The sequence below is a fragment of the Musa acuminata genome, chromosome BXJ3-1, assembly GCF_036884655.1.
Source record: "Musa acuminata AAA Group cultivar baxijiao chromosome BXJ3-1, Cavendish_Baxijiao_AAA, whole genome shotgun sequence".
Taxonomy (NCBI): Eukaryota; Viridiplantae; Streptophyta; class Magnoliopsida; order Zingiberales; family Musaceae; genus Musa; species Musa acuminata.
The window spans coordinates 4171106-4192753 of NC_088349.1; the positions used below are offsets into that span (position 1 = coordinate 4171106).

Sequence of the window (21648 nt, forward strand, 5' to 3'; positions counted from 1 at the left end):
CTTGTGTAATGTGTTGCTGTGGTCCTCTTGGCGTAGGGACAGATTGCTCGGAAGAGAAGGGGAAGGGAATAGTGTTTCTTAGAAGAAGAGATGTGGAACAACAAGCATTAATGACTTTTGTTGGAGAAGTACTTGTGGCCGCCTCAATAGTTTGGCATTGTAGTTTTGAATTACAAGTGGGAAGTAATTGGTAAGAGAATCGAAAAAGCATTAATTACATATTATCTTATATAATTAATTATCTTTAATATTTTAATCTTTATATATTTTTTTTAAATTATGTTAAGATCCTTAAACTTAAACATATGCTAACTTTATCTCACTTCCGTTTGTCACTGAACATATGATATTTTTATCAACATAATTGACACGTAGAGAGATATAAGATTAAATATTTATTTTCGTAAATATAAAAAATCCTAATATAACTTTTTGAAATATAAGAATTGAAATGTTAAAAATATCTAACTACAGAAAATAATATATTTTTTATATTATATAAAAATATATAATATAAAAAAATTTGATTAAAAAAATCTACTATATATATATATATATATATATATATATATATATATATATATATATATATTCTCCAATGGCAATGCAGGAGAGAAATGTAATTTAATTATTCCAATACAAGAAAAAAAGGCATAGCTTATTTATCACCAGAAAAATACAACAGTAATAAAATATATAAAAAGGAAAACTTGCTTTCAGAATTTTTTTTTCTTGCCTTTTATTTTATCTTTTTAATATGCTTGTGGAGCTGTTCTACTCTGCCAAAGGTAGACCTCAAATCATCTCTTAGACAGATTCTCCCAGTTTGTCTTCAAAGAGTTTGGAAATTAACAGACAAAAATCATCCTTTTTTTAAAATGAGAATAGGTCAAAATTCTTTAAAACCAATTGAAATTATCAAGAGATGAATCATACATATTCTTAGCTGTTAGTTGTATAAATTACACTATATAAGCAGGATGCACACTGTTTAGAGACTGTCAACTATATGTTTCGGAAGATGGAGAAATGAACTATTCCACTACCATATCGAGTGATCAAAGACTGCATAATATCTTTGAAATGTGATGGTTAGATGTCACTTGCTGATCCAGAAAATTCATTATATTAGTCTATCAAAGTAACCAACCTTGATAAACATACACAGGCTGATTAAAGAGGAAATGCTTCTTCTTTGAGAATTCCTCCCATTTGCATCCTCCAAGATATATCTACTAGAGATGACAGTTCCCTGAAAAGGGATAACAAGAGTATGCTACATCAGCAGATCCATGCAAACAAAAATGCATCAATGAAGATGCTCCAATAAGATAACACACCATTGAGGGTTTGCTTATTGAAATTTCATAACAAAAAGCAGTTGCCGAATTGATGTTTAGTGTGGTGAATAAGTCGACAATAGTTAACTTGCTAATCACAATAGCGAATGGTGCCAAAAACATTATAATATCTGTAGTCCACATCTGATATATGCAACACATGAGTCAGTACTTATCTGAGACATTAAAATATCCAAATTTTAATGAATGACCACGACTAAGAAAATATCAAACACTGATCATAATTATTTAACTTATGTGTAGCTATTTTGATTGCAGGTACCCACAGACATAGGTGACACAAACAAGGCTGTTCTCATGTTATGGATATAAAACTATATTACAAAATCATGTAAATGGAGATAAACTATAACCAAGATCTACAACATCCAAAGCACCCAAAAATCAAAATATATATTTGATAAATAAAGGCATCTACAAGAAAAAAGACATTTATCCTAGCTTTGATGCTGAGTCACAGTGCCTAAACTAAACATGATTAACAGGATGACAACATATGCTCTATAAGTAATCTGGTTATTAGTAAAGCATTTAGACTAACAATTTAGATAGATGATATATAATGCCCAAACCACTTGGTTTATAAAAAAGAATTTTGACCAAAATTCTAACTATGATAGACTTCTACTTCTTTGCTCTTGTAGATTGCAAACTCTCTTATTTTTCAACACACAGTACAATGACATCAGCAAATTTCACAAGGTCTATAACCCTATGGCTACATACCAAATTTTTATTACAAGTGGAGATTTCCTAGATGCAAAGACATGAATTGTGTAGCACACATACCAAGATTCTTATCATTTTTAACAAAAATATTGCAATTACTTGAAACATTAGCACCATCTCCATTGCAACTTCTTTTTCCTTTTTCAAATTTACCAAGGGAAGCAAGATTATAGGGACACAGATGACAAATATCTCATTAGTTGCAAAGAAGTTCAGAATTTTATTGACAACATTGTCTTCACCATGACAATTTGATGATATCTTTGCACCTTGAATTGTTTCATCTATCATTGAAATAATCCAAATATCTAGAAAGACAAATTTCTTAAAGGACAAGAGTTTGATAATCAAGCAATAAAGTATAAATTGGCAGTTAAATTACTCTATGGATAAAACAATTATTGTCCCAATATTGCTTTAAAAAATGATGTGACAGGTGTTAACTAAATTTCTATTAGTACTTTTCTTTCACATGTAAAAAAAAAAAGATGGCATATTCCTAAAACAGAAGACAACAAACAGAAAAAGCAAACACACTTTAGATCATGGCTGACGACAAGTATTGTTAGTTCCTTCTTTAGATGCTTTAGCAACTTCACAACATCAGCCCGAGCCTTCCAATCTGGTTAAAAGAAGAATCACAACAAATGAGGTAGAAACAAATTTTTTTATCCTCATAAAACATAACAATGTATATATAAAAGTAAAGGGGACAAATCAGGAACTCAAGAAACCATCCATAAAGAGTTAAATGTTGTATCATCTTTCAAAAAGCAATTCACAGGAGAATTATCTATAACATCCAAAACAAGATAAAACGGTATATATTCTAAAATTATTTTAGTGCAAGCAAGTTTGATGTTGAGGAGATCAACAACAACTTCATAATTGTTTAACAGGTATAATTGATCATACCAAGACCTGCAAGTGGCTCATCTAGTAACAGTAGTTGTGGTGTCTGAACCTGAAAATCATAGAAGATAGCATGTCACAAAAGGAGCAATTATTTGATCACACATCAGCCATAACTAAATTCCTGTTCGCTCCAGCATCCCAAAAAAAATTCTTACTAACTGGATTGCCAAGGCAAGGCGCCGTTTATAGCCACCACTCAAAGAATGAGGATCTTCATCCAAAGATATTGTATTTAACCCAACCTGGAATTCCAGCATAAGTATCAATGAACCAGTGACTGTAATTTCCAAATTTCTCAAAAGGTCATGCAATCTTCTTAGTAAGCTCTAACATGAAACCATTTTTTAGGGGTAATACTGACAAATATATCACAGGTAGCAAGTTTTCTGTTCTAAAACAGAACAGTGTTGGAATATCTAGAACATACGAACTTCACACAGAAATAAGAAAGTAATGTTTACCGAATTAACTGCATATTGCAAATTCAAAGCAAGTTGTTCTCTCAATGTAAAATCTGCCTTCTGCCTTGGCCACCCAAAGGTCATTTCCTCGAGAATGGTATCAGCTAAAAAGTACCTAATGTATTAGAATTTCAAACTAGTAAGGAAAAGAAACAACAATCGCTGCTATAAAGAATAAAACAAAGCATCTTTATTTGTTCTTATCTCTATGGGATCAAATGTAATGGATAAAATTACCTTGACCATATAAATTGACTTGTGAAGATAGACCAACGTTAAAGGTTCAATTAAAGTGGTTCATCAATAACTGGAAAGTCCTATTGTGCTCCTAAATAATTAATCAAGCCTATCATTGCAGAACGATTGTTCTGATATTAGGAGCCAAAATACTTCTTAGATAATGTTAAAGTAGAACATTGAAATCATATAATCATTCTAGATGACCAAGCAAATTTAATTCTTATGAGAGTTTCTGAACTCAACACATTCCTTGATGCACTTCTGAACAATACGAGAAGGTAGGTATTCCATTAGAGAAATTTATATTCTATTACAGTTGATCTAGAATAATTATGTTAGCATGAAGAGCAAATAGCAACCTTAATCTGAAGCATTTTTGTCCCTCATTTCCCAAGTTAACAGGTTTTGCACAATTAAAACCAATAGATCTTTCAATTTATTAGAATATAATCTTGCACACTAAAATCAAAAGCACTTGTTTTTTCAGACAACAATGATGGGATATACTAAAAGAACTCCTAGAAATCAAACCCACTAAGCCAATTATATTGTTCTCTTGTCAACTGGAATAGTAATATAACTATATATAGGTTAGATTATCGTGAGGAGAACTTCTCAGAAATCTAAAACCTGACAGGAAAAGATATTAATTGAAATCCTTTTGTTATTTAAAGTAAGATAGAAAGACACATATGAGTTTCATGATTGGAAAACAATACAAGAACCATTTAGTACCTCTCAGGAAACTGAAACACAATACCAACCCTTTCTGGTGCTAATGGTTCAGGGGAGTCACTTGGTTTTCCATCATACCCATATCTTTGCACAATGATTGACCCAGATGTAGGTTTGGATAATCCAGCCAGCAGCTGCATTAAGGAATCAAAAAGAGTGAAATAAAGAAAGGGGCTTCAAGTGGACCATCAGTGTCCATGAATAATAATACACTAGGTCTGGAGGCAAACATGCAAGAGAGTAGTTTTTCCACTTCCGCTTCGTCCAAATATCAAACCAAAGCTGCAGGAACCAACAAACAAGTTCAGTAATGAACAAGGAGCTTTTCAAATTTGCAATTTTACTGGCTAAAAGTGGATTAGGTCATTGCTCACGTACCTTTTCTCACGAAGGGACAAACTAACTTCATTCAAGAGGTTGTGCTGAGTCCCAGGTGGCCGATAGTTGACTCTCCTTACCTTAAAACAAAAATCAACTGCATAATTACAAAAGATGACAATGTTCGGAACCACAAAAGATTTCTAATAGATGCGACGTATTAGAAGAAGAAATAGATACTCAGAATTTGCACAAAACTTTGGAAAAAAACTGTGGCTGATAAAATGTGAAGATCAAGCTGTCAACTTATAACTCCTAACGAATGCAACATCATGCCAAACTGTGCCATCCTATGAACAATCCAATCAGCTTTGCTAATTATATATCCGGCCGAAAAAGAATCATAATATAAGGAGAGAAGATGGTCATCTTCTCCAGTTTTGACGTATCGAAACCAGCTCTCTTCACATCAATCACCGGTTTCTGTCATCGAATGTGGTAGCTAACTTACCCCTACAATCCAACAGTCAAAAAAAAGATACAAAGATTAATCGGCAGAGGAAAGGGACTTACTTCGATGCAGGAATGGTCAGATGAGATCCGAAGTGCTCGTGATTTGGTAGCAACCCTTGGTAAGAATATAAAATGAAGGAATTGGTAATAGGAGATATTTTAGAGGCATTGCAAAGCACAATTCGGAGATATATATATATATATATATATATATATATATATATATATATATATATATATATATATATATATATATATATATATATATATATATATATACACCGCACAAAAGACTAGAAAGTTTCTAAGAAGCAATTGGTCAAGCACCTCACCTCCGATATGCGGAGGGTACCATCTCGGCCGCGCATAACTTGTTGTGGCGGAACCCGGAGCAGGGAGAGCCATAGCAGAACGCCATAGAAGCGGAATTGACGGAGGCGGCTGCTGTCTTTCGGCGGCGGACGGTGCTCGCAGCTCGTCTCTTCGCAGGCTGCAGGCCCGTAGCCGGCTGAGCAGCGGACAACCGAGGGGAAAAGATCGCTCCTTTCCGTATTAAGAAGAGGGGGCCCGAATCGACGAGCCAAAGATCCGACCCGAAACTTAGGGTTCGGATCATATTTCTCGATCCTATAAGCTTATCTATGACTGATGATGTGCATCAATCCGAACCCGACCCAAACTTTTGGATACGCAAACTAAACCCGGTTCACTTCACTAATCCTAATTAGCTACCTTTGTTTAATGGATCCAAATCTTAAATCAATGAGATGTATTGTAAAACCAAGAATCTTAAATCGAGTAATAAATTTTAATTGGATCTTTTGCATTTTGATTTGTTCCCTAAGATGTTAATTAGTGTTCCAGAACTATATTCAATATGCATATAACAAAAAAGAGTCCTAAATGTGTTTCTAAGATCCTATCAAATAATCTCAGTAAACATCATTTCTGATTTATGAATAGCTCGACTATTTTATGAATCTAAATGTCAAAAATATTTTATCGGTGTAATTTTTGTGGGACAAAGATTCTTTCATCTATTAGTATGAATCCAAGAAAATTACATTAATCAATCCTCTTACGAAAATAAACCTATTTTAATGGCACGAATCCAGTTACGATGAGCCAGTTTAGAAACTAGATGTATCAGGTTGGGCTTGAGGTCAGGTATCACCAGCCCGGCCCGTGCCACAGCTCACGGTAAGCTTACCTCCCCGACCGGGCACCCAAGGCGGTGCTAAAAAAGGGCAGATCTGGGGATCAGAATGAGGGTTTGCCAGGATTGCTCGAGTCTCCTTCTTCTCCCTTCGATCCGCTCAGGTTCTTGATTCTTCTGATCCATCCAGGGTTTTCGTTTGTCGAATTCAATTTAGATCTCGATTCCTCTCCTGAATTCGGCATTTTGTTTGATGATCTCTGGCATCTCGAATTGGATTTGTTTGGGGGTTTCAGACGAAGTTGCTTCCCCATCTCGAATCTATGTAACATCTTCTGTTTTTGTTCTTGATTTCAGATGGACTGGCAAGGGCAGAAGGGCGCGGAGATTGTGATGCAGATCATGCTCGTCGTGTTCGCGATCGCTGGTTTGGGGACCGGATACACCATCGGCTCCTTTCCGACGATGATGCTTACATTCGCCGGTGGAGTCGTGCTTACCGCACTGATCACTGTGCCCAACTGGCCCTTCTTCAATCGCCACCCCTTGAAGTGGCTGGATCCGAGTGAAGCAGAACGCCATCCGAAGCCGCAGGTCGATGTTGCTGCTGCCTCCAAGAAGAAGGCACCCAAGCACAAATAGCAGTAGGTCTTCTAGCATTCAGTTGACATCGTTCAAGTTAAGGTTGCGGAAATGCTTTAGTCTAATGCTTTCCGAGGTATTGTCTCAAAGGACTTTATTCTCATATATGCTTAATTAATTATAATTTTGAAGGAATTTATTATTTTCTTTTCTTGTTTCTTAATTTTGAGTTAATTTACATTGGAATTCATATAATTCTAAAAATAAAATAAATAATTTTATTTATCTTATATTGACGAAAAATATTCCATTAAATCAATGAGGATAGCAATGCCTGAGCCACCAGCAGCAGCATTACCTGTGGAAGCTGATGGAAATGGTGATCCAGAGGGTCACTGCCTGCATCAGCCAACACTCACCTCCACCCATCTCGCCATGGTCGAAGCAAGGATGCCCCACGTAGAGATCTCGGACCATGTCCGACAGGTGCAGGATCAATGAGAATGAAGTGTTCGACGAGCTTGGATGAAGGAGAAGATCCAGTTGCTGACCAGAGCTTGCCTCAAGGAGTACAGGAGAACAGCAGAGTGGGAAGTGAGGGAAAGGTTCGCATCAGTTGGCCTCGCTGAGAAGGGGTACAAAGTGGAGGAGATTGCTTGGTCTCCATGCAATATTTGCAGACCTTTTTAAGTAAAAGTATCAGCATGTTATAAAATAGGAATAAGATCTAAGTTCCAATTAAAAACATAAACCATTAAAATGTTATGAATTTAAATAGGGAGTTGACGAAATATAACACGAGAATATTGTTCTAAGTATTAGAAAACAAGAATCGGTCTTCCACTCTCTCCTATGCCGACGTATAAGAGAAGTAGAAGTTCGGAAAGAGTATTGTATGCAAATGTTGGCACATCTTCAATGATAACGAGTCAGCATGATTGTGAAATCAGTGGTGCGATTGACATGTCAGATCCACGGGGTGCTTAGTGGGACATAATGTATCTTCAAGTTATCCACCTGGCCCCTCCAGAGTGTTTCGACACATGAAAAGGTTTTGGTCATGATGTCTTGTTTAACGAGCAATTAGACCATGTCATTTGTTGTGAACATTATTATATTGACTTCAATCGTAGGGTTATCGAGTGTTTTATGATTAGATTCAAGTACATTATTATTGCCAAGACACTTCGTAGCCGTACTCATTTACATCTTCATCAAGGATACTTAATGGTCAAATTTGATTCCATATTCATCGTTCGACACAGTCATATCGTCATCAAATGATGCTTAATGGTTAGATTTTACATCGAGGGATGCTTTGTGACCATTTCAACTGCATCATCATTAGATGGTGCTTAATGATCATATTCAATCATGCATCATCATTAGATGGTGCTTAATGATCATATTCAATCATATCATTGTCTAATGTTAGTGATTCCATCGTATAGAATATCAATATTACTCGCAATGAAAATGACCTTGTCAATGCAACTAAGGAAAACCCAAATTGAGGTGCATGTAGCCATATGATGTTAGTCATTAGGAGTAACGTTGACGTTTGTGATTTGATCACATCAACATTGAACCCGTTTCGAGTCATATCAATCGTACTATTATCGTAAAAGAGTGTTTTGGGTTGTGTTGAAAGCACTTTTTATCGATTTCAATTGCATTGTTGTTATAGAGAGTGCTTTGAGTTATGTTGGTTGTATTGTTATCATAGGAAGCGCCTCAAATCATTTTAGTTGTGCTTTAGGTCAAGGGTAGAGCACCCTCGCTAGAGCAAGTAGGTCAGCTCAATAATGTTTTTACGACATGAGCCCTCCTTCTAATGCCAACATGAGGAAAAAAATATTGGTAATGTTCGAATCAACCTCACTTAGTTCAAGTCCATGTGTATAAAAGATCTAAGGTGATCGAAGGGAAGGCTAAGATGCTCCTCGTGGATTGAGGTGGACTCGAATGCATTCTCATGTAGGAAAATTGAGGTCGAACAAGTATTCTGACCTAGTCTCTCCAACACTCAAGTTAGTAACCGAAGATGATGGAGTAAAATTTAATAAAAGTAATTAGTCTTAATTTTTATACCTAAGATAATATCTAAGAGTCAGTTAATTAAGGATGATATTTCATAGAACATTCCTTTCCCTATCATTTTAAGGTATTAGTGAAATATTCCAATATTCCTTAACTACTACTTTAAATTAATGTCCACATGGCTCTTGTCATTTGTTACCATATGTTAAGCCGCTAAGAAGGAAGAATATTTTCCCTATCAAGTAGCATAGGTGAGATCCTCGTGGGTTGCTATAAAATTCTTTAAATCCTCCATTGTTGGAGATATTTAGTATCATGTAGTAAATTAACACCACCATATAGAGCCAATTGAGAGTGGATCACCAAATGATAGGATAGCATTGTAAGAATAATGAATGTCTATAATTATAAATTTGATTTTATGATCTTTAAGTATTTTTGGATTTTGAAGGTAACATAGAGGATTCTCAGGACATGACATAATTACATACGTGGATATGGATTCCATATTTTTAGAAGTGAAGTCAATTTTTTTAAAAGGATTAATATTGGCTTATAGCCTAATGAGCTAATAATATACATTACCCATTTCCAATGTGGGACTAATGAGATGTTACATCAAATCCATGAGATGCTTAGTGGGTTATGACGTTTTCTCGTATTATCCACGTATTAATCCTCCTTTGTCGATGGTGTTATGCCCTGCTCTCGACAAGAAATGCACCTCCCAAAAATGACTTAAAAGTAAAGCTATGATATTTTATTTTCGATAAATGCTCTATCAGGTACGTCAACCTTGTCAACTTTAACAAGGATGCAGGCCCTCAGGATATCTTGGCCAAGAAATGCAGCCACCCAAAAGCTCTCGCGCCAAATGCAATGCTCGTAATCCTTTTGACTAAAAGCATTCGTGTGTTTGATAGATATGATTCTTTCCCCATAAGTTATCATTTTTTTTTTATAAAATAGTCATAATATTTATTTTGATACGAGAGTAGAACATGTGTTCATATTTGTCTGACACTTAATTAATATATATATAATATTTATTTTTTCATATCAAACAATTTATCACATGAAGACATAATTTATATTGCTTATAAAGTAGATTATTTCCGACATTATTTACATGGATGTATGAGAGAAGTACATATATTATCTACATATAGTTCTTGTTTTTCTTTTAAATTTTATAATTATTTTTTCATATATTACATTCAAGTTTAAGTTGGAGCTTCCTCAAAGATAATTATGTTATATTAATCATTGTACTACAACTAATTATTTCACTTGGTATATATATATGTATATATATATATACATATACATATATATATATATATATACATATATATATTTTATGTGATACATACCACGGAAAGTGCATCCGCCGAAACACCCGACGGTGATGGGTGAGCTTTTGATCCGTGGCCCCACCTCGGATATCGGCGGGCCCACCATCAAAACGACCTTCAAAGAGCGGGGTCCGGATCCTTCGTGGGCCCACCTCCGTGACCAGTGAATCTCCTGGCCACCACGCGTACTTCCCCCGGTTACGTTTCTGATGCGCCCAAGTTCGTCACCTCCTTTGCGCATTCGGAGATCCCACTGGCCGCCAAACCCCGCCCCCACAAAGAGACCCACTCATATTAACCGATCAACAGCCTCCACGTCGGCCCCATTAAATCACCTCAGGCACATCGTACCGTGGTAGAGGAGGTATATAAAGACAGAATACCCACCCCGGATCTGTGCGAGTAACAGGATTCTATTGACTCGAAACGGCGTGGGCAAGATTAGGAGACGAACTCCGAGTACCAAACCCTCGCGAGGGACGAGCAGCGACCGTTTTGATCTCGTTGATCGATAAGATCACCGAGATATGATCTTTCGATCGGTGGGCGGCGACGGGGGTGAATCCATAGACGTGCAGGGGGAGGACGAGGGGCGGAAGGATGGAGGATCGGGAGGAGTACCGGAGGACTCGTTCTTGGTTCGGCCCTCCAACTTCGGCATTGTGGACAGAGGGATCTACCGCTCGGGGTTCCCCGCGGTCAACAATTTCCGTTTCTTAGAAGGGCTCAAACTTCGATCCATCGTGTGAGCCGCTCGTGATCCTTTTTCGTTTCGCCGCGTCTGAAGTTGTTTTCTCGATGGGTTGTCGCCTTCATTTCTGTTCGGGGTGACATGGTCGGTGCAGATGAAGTGGGGATTTGATTGCAGGTACTTGTGCCCGGAGCCCTACCCGGAGGTTAATACGGAGTTCGTGCGCTCCCATGGAATTCGTCTGTTCCAGTTCGCGATCGAAGGAAGCAAGGTAAATCTTCATTCTTCTCGCGTAATTTTTGTTTAGAGACCAATTTCTCAAGACATTCTTTTGAAGGCAGATAACGAATTTGATGTGATTTCTGGTTGAAGATCGGCGTTTTATGCAACGCTGATAAATTTGAGTTTAATCATCGTCATTAGAATTTTATGGTAATACTTCTCAAGCCTATATGAGGAACTCTTTTGAGAGGGTTTCTGGTCAACAGAGGCATCTATTTTAGATGTCAGTTTCGTACGGCATGTGATGAAGTGAAAAGGATTAGCATACGAGTGTTTCCCCATCAAAAACACGTCCTTCATACAAGATTGGAGTTAACAATCTGAGGCGTCTGGATGTGACATTGGATTATATGAATGTCGAAAATTCATCTCTAGGAATAATAATCTAGATATATGTATTAGAATTTTATCAATTTTTGTGCATTTGTGAATTGAAGGAAAATATTTTATCTATTTCCTAGGTTATCTGAAATGTTCTACAGTTGATTGAACCCTTATCGTCACTCAGGTATTTAATGGAATCATAAGTTGAACCAGATCTTAGTCGCTAGAGTTCACTGTACAGGCCACTGCACATTTATAGTCCTTCACTTTTCTTTGTTTAACGTACATGGTATTGTAATCGTTGCCTATTCTCTGCATGTAGTCATCATTTCCTAAACCTATGCCGTTGTGCATTACCATTAATTGTAAGCCAATCATCTTCTTTATTGAATTCATTAGGACCTACATTGTTCTAGTCATTATCTTGTCATCTATTTTCTTTATCCCATGTTATAATAGAAAGCCATATTTTTTTCCAGAAGAATCTTTGTAATGATCACAAGATATAGACTGCCGGTAGTTGGTCCTAGCTGTGTTGTTGTTTCTGTTCCATCTGTACCTTGCATTGGTTTCATGAATCCTCCATTTTGTGGTGAAAAATTGTAGGTCACTTTAGACTTTTCTGCTGTTATACCACCTTCTCTTAGTTGATTAGCTTTAGCAGAAATTATGTCTATCTTTGTTTTGTTCCAAGGCACTTTTTTGTTAATTATGACATGGAATCTGAGTATAACGAAGTTGCTGGATAGAGGCACATCATGTTCTTTGTAAAACTCAATACCTAAAAAGAGTTGTCTTTCCTTCCATAATAAAAATGGTAACCACACAGTTGTTGCCAGCACTTTATGTCAGTAACTCTTCCCTGTTGGATAATCATCTTTGACCAGTTAACTTCCCAATTCCTGTATTGACATGTGATGAAAGATGTCACATTATAAATGCATTGAAATGTCACAGTTGTTATTGAGGGTTCAAGTTGGATTTAGTCACAGGAAAAATTGGTCCTGAAGAGGGAAAAGCTGGAACCCTTAGGTCATGTAGTTGGTCATGAGTTTTGTTGATTAGATCAAATTGACCTGTGTCTGAGAATATTGAGAATACTCTATAATGTTCTTGAAGTGCAAATTATAATATTAGCAATCTTTCTCTATATAAATATTTCTGGTTTTTTTAACTCTTTGATACCGGAATAGCTAATATCTATTGTGTTCCGTAATTCTACATGCTTTATTATTCTTGTAATCAAGGTTTTGCATCTGTAGGAGCCTACTGTGGCCTTACCAAAAGATACCATCATGATGGCTCTCAGAATCTTACTTGGTACAGAAATAGTCGAAAGCTCAATTTTTTTTTTTTTTTATTCTCTTTGTTTAAATTATCAGCTGATTATGGTCGTCGAGATTCACTTGATTAGCCTATCTCTTAATGTTATTTTGTTACAGACGTAAGGAATCACCCTATTCTGATTCACTGCAAAAAGGGGAAGGTAAAAATAAAATCACACTAACACACACATGAAAGTCATACAAGTGCCTTTAGCGGATTGTTAACATACTTGTTTTTCTCTCTTATGCGAATGCTAATTCAGCATCGAACAGGGTGTCTTGTGGGCTGTTTCAGAAAGCTACAGAAGTGGCCCCTCTCTTCTGTGTTCGAGGAATATAACCACTTTGCTGCTTCCAAAGCTCGACCATCAGATCTGGCTTTCATCAGTAACTTCGATGTCTCATACAAGCTGCGTGTACTCTATATCATCTACCGCTTCTATGGATATGGTTCCCGAGTCAAGCGCTTGGTCTACCAAGATAGCTCCTCATGACAGCCAATCCTATCTCCTTCCTCGTTTGCCTTTTTTTGCTGCATCCATATCGAGGAAGTTGACAGGAAGTCAAGCATTTTCCTGTCCGAGATCATGCGCCCTATACATGTTTCCCCCATTGCAACTTAGACATCACAGCACAACACTTGTTGATGGGTTAACGAGACATTTATTGTTCACCCATTTTTCTGAGATCTGAAACTATAAAATTCTGACTCATTAGTTACGACAGTGTACCTTAAGCTCTACTCTTATCAACTGTCGTTAAAAATGCAAATTGCGAAACCTTGTTTACCTCGTTGTCTTCGGTTGCTTGCTTATAAATAGTTTTCTGAAACAAATATTTGTGATCTATCCCTATACGACAAGGTGGTGTAGCAATGTAAGTAAATTCTGTTCTTTTCCGATATAGCAGTTTACTTTTTTTTCTTCTTCTTGTGATGCAGGATGATTAATGTTGGTATGTATTCGTCAATCCAGCTTATGAGAATTTATCTGTTTTTTTCTTTATGCATATTAATCTTTTTTTTTTCCTTTGTAAATTTTGTTCATGCAGAATCATCCGGTATGGATAGAGATATCTCGAGTTATTTGTTTACTTATATTTTATCATATGTGCCACGTGACTTCTTTTCTTGGTATCCTTTCGACAGGGCAGAGGCTCAAAACTCCCTCGTGTCATCCAACGTACAGCGAAAGGGACGAGATGTACGTAGCAAGTAGTAGGATTTCGCATTCCGAGGACAAGTTGGAATGTCTTGGACAGGTGATCATCCTTGTTGGTTCATAAAACGGTGGATCCCGCTTATAGCGATCTCTGTGTGCTTCGGGATTCGCACGAACATTGACGACCTATTCTGTTCCTTTTCTTTTGGATACTTTTTGGAAAGGATACGACGGTAGAGAAAGAGGAGGAGGATCGAGAGAAAGCATACGGCAAGGAAATTTTTCGTAAAACTTCTTTTTTACTCACATAATCTCTCTTTTTACTTTATATGATGCTTTTTTATTTGTTTAAATTATCCTTTTACAATGAGTTCAATTAACATATTGTTTAAAAGAATCGACGAACTTTCCCTTAACCTTTCACATGAAAGTGATGTCAAGTATCAATTACCATGCTATCTCTCATTTTAGTTCACCCTCGATGTTGATCTATTTCATTCGAAGTCCTCCTTCGATGATGTCTCAGTTCCAAACGCTGAGGTTTCAGTTCCAACAAGGTGACCTCAAATTTGAAAGCCTCGGTAAGTTCTCTCTACGTAACATCCTCTCGATGCCGGTTCTCTCGTAGCTTCTCCGGTCTTTTGTTCTCTCTTATTCTAGAGCACATCGACATCTCATGTTCTTTCTGTTAATTTTAGGTGCTTTTGCAAACTGTTATTAGATTAAAATAATAAATTTGTCTACTCTATCACAAACTATTTTAGTATGAAATACCTAATCCTAAATTTTAACCGTTGAATCTTGGATTTTGATAATGAAATCAATTGATGATTTTATGGACTAATATGCTTTTGAGATAAGTGACGTAGAAAATACTTCGATCATAGGCTAAAACCATCAAAGGGTAAATTGTTGAAGCAGAACAATCAAATATTATGCTGAAAAAAGTATCATGTCTTGAACATCGAGCAAAAGGATTAACCGACATGCCAAAAATTAGATTGTGTTATAAGTTCGGACATCATACCAGAAAGATCGGGTATTATGTCAAAAAATAAGATATCATGGGAAAATCGATATACCGATAGATCGAACGATATGTTGAAGGAAATGACAAAGTGTCGGAAGATCAAACGATATGTCAGAATTGCGTACAATGTGTTAAAAGCTTCATAATTATGCTGGATATATGGTTGGATTGTTAAAATATTGATCGATATATTTTGGGTCAAATTGAGTTGGTATTGGATTGAAACGATGCTAACTTATCAAGGAACCCATTAGACTTGAACCAAAACCGAATAAGACTTGTTAGAAGATCAAATCAGTGACCTAAAGTAGGCTTGGCAATGGTACCGTCTGAGTAAGTTGAAAAGTACTATTTGTGCTTTTTTTTTACTATAGTTATCACCTATGTCAACAGTAGTATTACCTTGGCCAATGATAATACCACTAGATTCTTAATTCGTGGCCCTATTATGATGGTGGTACTGTCTATATAAACTATGTTTTTGAGAAGTGTTTGAATCATTTCCTTCTTCTTAAGTTTAGAGATGATTCTAAAGTGTAAGGAGTGAGAGATCTTGTAAAAAAGAGAGTATGAATGTTCTCTCCTAATTTTGTTAAAAAAAAAAATTATAATAAGGATATTTAATCATCCGTTAGAAAAAAGATAAATAATAAAAATTAATTATTTTAAGGAAAGAAGAATTGTGAATTGACATAGGTCCGAAAGACCAAACTACTCTAAATCGATTCGCATCTTTTCTCATATCTTTGTTTTGATATTGTTTACTGATTTACTCCGTTCATCGCACTTTTGGTGAAACATATTTCTAATACAGATCTATTGATCTAATCTTAAAATTATATAAAATTATTATAGCACTAATTGTACTACTATTTAACATAGAAGACAAATCGTCTCTCACGTACTATTCAAGATATTGGATTTTCTCTTAACTATGTATTTTAATGATAAAAAATTTGACTGATGATTTTTTAAAATATTGAGTTGATTGGTCTCATGAAGCACTTTCCTAATTCATCTAAATACTTAAAAGAAATAATAAGAAGAGGCTAAAATTGAACCAAAAACTAAAATCGCTATGAAATTGAGTTGAAGCTAAATTGAAAATGAAATTTTGGCTGAAGCTGATCTTTTTTCTAAGGTTAAAATTGGATTCAAAATTAGCTCAGGTGATGGTTTAATTTCTGATTTTAAAAAGCGAAACAGACAATTTCGGTTCCAAACTAACGATTCTAGTTTCAATCTGATGATTTCAAACTTATTAAATATGATTAAAAATAAATATAAAGCATAAATAAGGTCTATGTTATGGTGGTCAAATCATAAGCTTTAAACCAATTAATATGAGTTCAAATTTTGATATAGTCATTTAGTTTGATTAAAAATATTAATTTTTCATTAACTTTTTTAAGTCAGTACACTCATTATAGTTATACATTTATTTTTCAAAATTTAGAAATAAAATTATGTTTAATTAAAAAAAATTAATAGTTCAATCTGGTATCGGAATCGCTCGAATCGAAATCAACAATTTTAGTTCTAAAATGAGTTCTGGATGGTGAAATTGATGATTTCGGAACCACGGCGAAGGCTAAGTAATAGTCTTAATCGCTAATGGCGAAGTTCAAATGTCATTTTCATCGTTTACTCTTTGAAGAAAAAAAATCTAAATAATTGAAGTGCAAAAATGTGAGAAACATCTTTTGTTCAGTTATAAAAGTTTTTCCTTTGATTTCTTGAGCCCACCGGAATACATATGGGATCTCTTCTGCTGGCAAAGGACAGACCAAACGATGTGAGTCCAGAAACAGTTCCACCTTTGTTTTCTAATATATGCATGAAAGGCAAAGGCTTTACTTAATCAACCCAAATGAAAAGAAACATTTGCATCACAGCAAACCAAAAACTCAAAGTTCAGGTGGCCAATTGCTGCGCCATACAGTTCATAAATGAATCGACTCACAGTTCATAAATGAATCGACTCGACCGTTGTCATGTAGAGGATTTAACGGCTGAATCAAGACGCAATTAAGTGAAGCACTTTTAAGATGAGCGACAAAAGTATCATTATCAGAAAACTGAACTAAAAGGTCACAAAATAAAAAAGAGAACAAAGAGATGAAACTAAGTTGCAAGGGGACATGAGACACACAGGCACTAAGATAAAAAGAAATATGTGCCACATATACTGTATATTATTTCCGCTGACACTCCGAAACATAGTTTGATGATTGTACCCATTTACACTCGACGTAGATCTGAGACATTTATTTCCAGTCTAGCATGTCTAGAAGCCACAAGACTTCATTCTCAGAGTTTGCAGCATCACAAAAATCTATCTTGATGCCAAAAACATCTACGACATTATTGTAGCTATTCGCCATAAATAGCAAGGACACCCAAGCCCTGACCCCAGATATGAATGGATGTCCAGCTGAAAATCTTAGATAGTCGTAGGCAAGTGCTTGAAAAGCATTAGCATCCACATACTCAAAGACTGATTGGTTTATGATGCATGCCATCTCGTTTGTGTCTTTGCGGGCCAGGAGAACAGACACGCTGATTCTCTGCCCCAAAGAGAGAGCGAACCTTGGTTCCACTTGCATTATCATTTTGTAATCAGCACCATCGACAAGTGGGTTCTTTATCCCTGTCGTCAGCGCAGCACCCGAGACAGCTTCAGAGAATACCAATGTTTGTTCCAACCAGACATCGATGTAAAATTCCAAATCATCAAAGGATAGTCTTGCGGGGGGAAGAGACTGATTGAATTGGGACCTGGAAAAGGTTACAAAAAGCTTGTAATAGCTTATGGCTGGAGGTGGTCTTTTGCATATAGAAGGCCATCTCTTGGCACAGATGCATTTCCAAAGGTATTCATCCCTAGCAATATCTCTCCATTGACGGCATACCAGCATGCATGAAGCTAGGTCCTTGCCATCAAGTAAAGGGAAGACAGCCTTCAAAACTTCACCATGTAACCAATCTCTGGTCATTCTGTGCCTCCAGTGGATGATTCAACAAGAACAAGGATGAAGCATTGTCACGCCGAGTGCAGTTACATGGTGTAGTGAAAGTTTTGCCTGCACAGAAAAAAAATCTGTATCACAGATAAGCTTTAAGGCCAAACTGGTAAATGTAGAGAACCAAGCACATTGTAACTGTAATAGAAGAGAATCAAACTGGAAGGAGAACGACCATACAAGATTTGACAACATGGCACCAGGGAGGACAGAGAAAATCAAACTTAAGTTCCTTCTACACTACAAGCCACCAATAATTGACTAGGACAAGTAGAATACAAACAGGCTTTCTTAGAAATCACAAGTTGATCAGCTTCAGCTTTGATGACGAGAAATTGAGTAAACTCTGTGGTAGTATGGACCGATCATAATGAATAAGCCAAGGGCCAGATAAAGTGAATAAAGATTAATAATGGTTATTAAATAAAATAGCCATGTAGCAATGAAAACTCAGGACCACACAATGAAGAACAGAAAAGAAGCATCGAGTTGTACAAGAAAAATGAAACTAGGAAGAAAGAACAAAGAAAATATGCATATCTTTTGTGCAACACGGTTGACTAGCATAGGATAACAACTATCATGAAATCTTGGTTTCTCAACCCACTAGGAAAAAAGAACAAAGAAAATATTCATATCTTGTGTGAGACATGGTTGACTAGCAGAGGATAACAACTACTATGAAATCTTCATTCCTCAAACCACAGCATAAATTTATGAATATGGAGTAATCAAATTTTGCTTTCACTTGTGCAAATGATGCATATGAATAACAATTAGGTCAGTTTAATCTCATGAAGAATGTAATATCCCTAAAATGACAGAAAAATCTTCCTAAGACTAAATGGAAAGCAATGAAAGATGTCTGGAATTTTATAGAAAATTAAGTGAATTTAGTTAATGGACTTAAAGAATGATTAGTAAATATTTGAACAAGCAATGGTGCAGCACAAAATGCATGAGAGCTGATAAAGTTTAAATGGTATATTTGTAGCATAAAAAAGGTAACAATCAGATGGTGTTAATAAGAGATCTTGTGGTACAATTATTAATGGAACATATGAAAATTTTCTTCAGGTGCTAGGCATGAATATTAGGCCACTAGCTTACTTGTGAAACTAAACTAAGGAAACATGTATCCTAAAGGTAAAGTATCTAAGGAAACTAAGAAAGCTCTTAAGCAACCGGTATCTAATGAAACAAATGTGTGGTTGAATCAAGAATATAGCTGTACAAGCCAAGACATAACCTACTAAGATCATGCCTCTTATAACAAACATGCAAATGAATCATGGTAGGAGTAAAAAGTAAAATTGAGAGTGATAATGGGGTCTTATGTAAACATCACCTAACCCTCTAGCAAACTGAAAGAAGATATGGTCATTGTGAAGCTTGTATGCATGTGAATTTGGTTATAGAAAGTACATCCACTAAAAGTTGGAGTGTCACAAATAAATTTCAAGTGAACATGTCCTACAATTAGAATAGGTAAAGATATAAAAAGATCAGAAAATTGAGTAATTTGAAAAATACTGCAGCTCAGGCATATAAAGATCAATAGCGTGGTGAAGCTTGAACACTATCAAGTAACAAGTAGCACATAAATTTTAGCAGGAAAAACCAATAAAAATGTTTTAAGGCCATTGCATTAAACCATTGTGTTACAATTTCTTGAGGCAGAAGCCCATAAAACCAGACTGAAACTAACTGCTTTTGTTTAATCTAACTATGTATTTCTTCGTAAAAAAATTATATATATATATATATATATATATATATATATATATATATATATATATATATATATATATTTATATTTATATTTATATTTATATATTTATATATATATAATTTTTTGACACCTCTTCATAAAAAAATTATATATATATATATATATATATATATATATATATATATATATATATATTTATATTTACATATATATAATCAAAACTTCATCCAATATATTTGGAATATTTAAATTACACCAATAACATTAATATGATGGTAGTGCACAAAATTCTAGCACTAAAGGTTTAATAGGAGGGTTCAAAACCTTATCCGATAAATTTTAAAATATATCAGTTGGCTTAGCTGGTAATGATATTGATAGTATGCGAATTTTTTCTTCATCATTTACTCTTAGTAAAAAAAATATATAATTAACTAAAATAAATTAAAAATAACTATTTTCCCATCTTCCAAATCATTAAGACGATACTTCTCACAGATAGGACCAAAGTTTCAGTTCAGCACGAATTAGGTTATCAACATAATTAAAAAAAACAAGGAAGAAATAAAACCTGAGGAAGATGTAAACAGAACTATACTCAGAGGGTTCAGATAATCCAAGAATCCATTCAGTCGATCCGGAAATCATACAAGATCCTGGGAACTCTCAGGATCAAAAGACATCATTTCTCGAGTAAAAAAACACGCCGAGAAAGGAATCGATCATGAAGAATCAGTAAAGAACTCACCAGTCGACGGATCAATGCAAAGAAGGATCGAATCCGAAGCAGAGACTCGACGATCTCAAATCAAGGGGCGAAGATTCCTGATTCGCGACTGCAAGTCGTATGGAATTGGGCGTCTGCGACGTTTAACACGAGAGAGAGAGAGAGACAGAGAGGTTACTTGGCAAATCGAGACAACCTGGTGTGGGGACAGGACGGTTGTACGTGGCAGAACTTGTGGAAAAGTATTGCAAATTTTACATATCTATCCTTTCAACTTTTCAAAAAGACATATCTGCCCTTCAAATTTGCTGTTTCATATTTTTATTTCCTAAAAATAATTTCCTTATTTTATATATATATATATATATATGTATATTCATTCTTTCTTTGTTGTATCAAATCGAATCTCGTGCTAAAAAAAGAAAATATATATTATATTAAATTATAGATAAGAGACTTCCTGAAACCTAAGTTCTATCACCTACTGAATAATGTACTGATCAATCGTGTGTCTCAATAGAAACATCAAATTTTAGATTTAACTTCAAAATTATAATAATTTAATTAATTTAATCATTATATTATATATTTATTCAGCATCCAATCAACCAAAAATATTAGGTACACTCTTATAAAAAGATGGGTCATTTAATCATAAGCAATTAATTTTATGTATATATTATGTTTGTATATGAATTATTATATTATATTATATTCATATTTGGCTATATATTATTGGTTAGGATACATTATGGAAAAGTAATTTCATGAAAAAAGTAAATAAAACATGTATATATAAGTTCTAATAGAATCAAGAATGAAGTAACAAATAAAGAACAAAGACTAACCTCCTATCATTTTTTTTTTTTTTTTTTTCATGCTATGTTAAAAAATATTAAGTTGTCATCTATGCTCATTCTTAAAAATAAATATATTTTTTTATAAAAGA

At 35.1% G+C, this 21648-nt stretch overlaps 4 protein-coding genes across 6 annotated transcripts; 2 read left to right on the forward strand and 2 right to left on the reverse strand.

The window, feature by feature from the left end:
* Positions 1 to 887: 887 nt before the first annotated feature.
* On the reverse strand, positions 888 to 5873 carry LOC135628516 (ABC transporter I family member 11, chloroplastic-like). Its single transcript, XM_065135226.1, has 10 exons — positions 5605 to 5873; positions 5333 to 5387; positions 4820 to 4899; positions 4672 to 4723; positions 4442 to 4575; positions 3467 to 3581; positions 3161 to 3247; positions 3006 to 3054; positions 2628 to 2712; positions 888 to 1252 (listed from the first exon to the last, which is right to left on the reverse strand). Exons 1-10 carry the CDS (start codon positions 5688 to 5690, stop codon positions 1174 to 1176), a joined length of 822 nt encoding a protein of 273 aa, XP_064991298.1. The 5' UTR covers positions 5691 to 5873; the 3' UTR covers positions 888 to 1173.
* Positions 5874 to 6436: 563 nt separating this feature from the next.
* Positions 6437 to 8166, forward strand: LOC135628517 (signal peptidase complex subunit 1-like). 2 transcript variants are annotated; one of them, XR_010492887.1, is made up of 3 exons: positions 6437 to 6592; positions 6786 to 7146; positions 7339 to 8166. XR_010492887.1 is itself a non-coding variant. In XM_065135227.1 (2 exons), the coding sequence occupies exon 2, from the start codon at positions 6786 to 6788 to the stop codon at positions 7068 to 7070; it is 285 nt and encodes a 94-aa protein (XP_064991299.1). In that variant the 5' UTR covers positions 6437 to 6592; the 3' UTR covers positions 7071 to 7205. The 2 variants fall into 2 exon arrangements, 1 of the variants encoding a protein (XP_064991299.1); XM_065135227.1 differs by lacking the exon at positions 7339 to 8166 and having other exon boundaries at positions 6786 to 7205.
* A 2766-nt stretch (positions 8167 to 10932) lies between these two features.
* On the forward strand, positions 10933 to 13521 carry LOC135628338 (tyrosine-protein phosphatase DSP3-like). The gene is made up of 5 exons (XM_065134956.1): positions 10933 to 11150; positions 11274 to 11367; positions 12965 to 13022; positions 13145 to 13188; positions 13291 to 13521. Exons 1-5 carry the CDS (start codon positions 10933 to 10935, stop codon positions 13519 to 13521), a joined length of 645 nt encoding a protein of 214 aa, XP_064991028.1.
* A 3854-nt stretch (positions 13522 to 17375) lies between these two features.
* LOC103986708 (F-box protein At5g39250) lies at positions 17376 to 20886 on the reverse strand. 2 transcript variants are annotated; one of them, XM_009404809.3, is made up of 2 exons: positions 20721 to 20886; positions 17376 to 18317 (listed from the first exon to the last, which is right to left on the reverse strand). In XM_009404809.3, exon 2 carries the CDS (start codon positions 18211 to 18213, stop codon positions 17485 to 17487), a length of 729 nt encoding a protein of 242 aa, XP_009403084.2. In that variant the 5' UTR covers positions 18214 to 18317; positions 20721 to 20886; the 3' UTR covers positions 17376 to 17484. The 2 variants fall into 2 exon arrangements, with proteins under 2 accessions (XP_009403084.2, XP_009403076.2); XM_009404801.3 differs by having other exon boundaries at positions 17376 to 18300; positions 20721 to 20885.
* Positions 20887 to 21648: the final 762 nt, after the last annotated feature.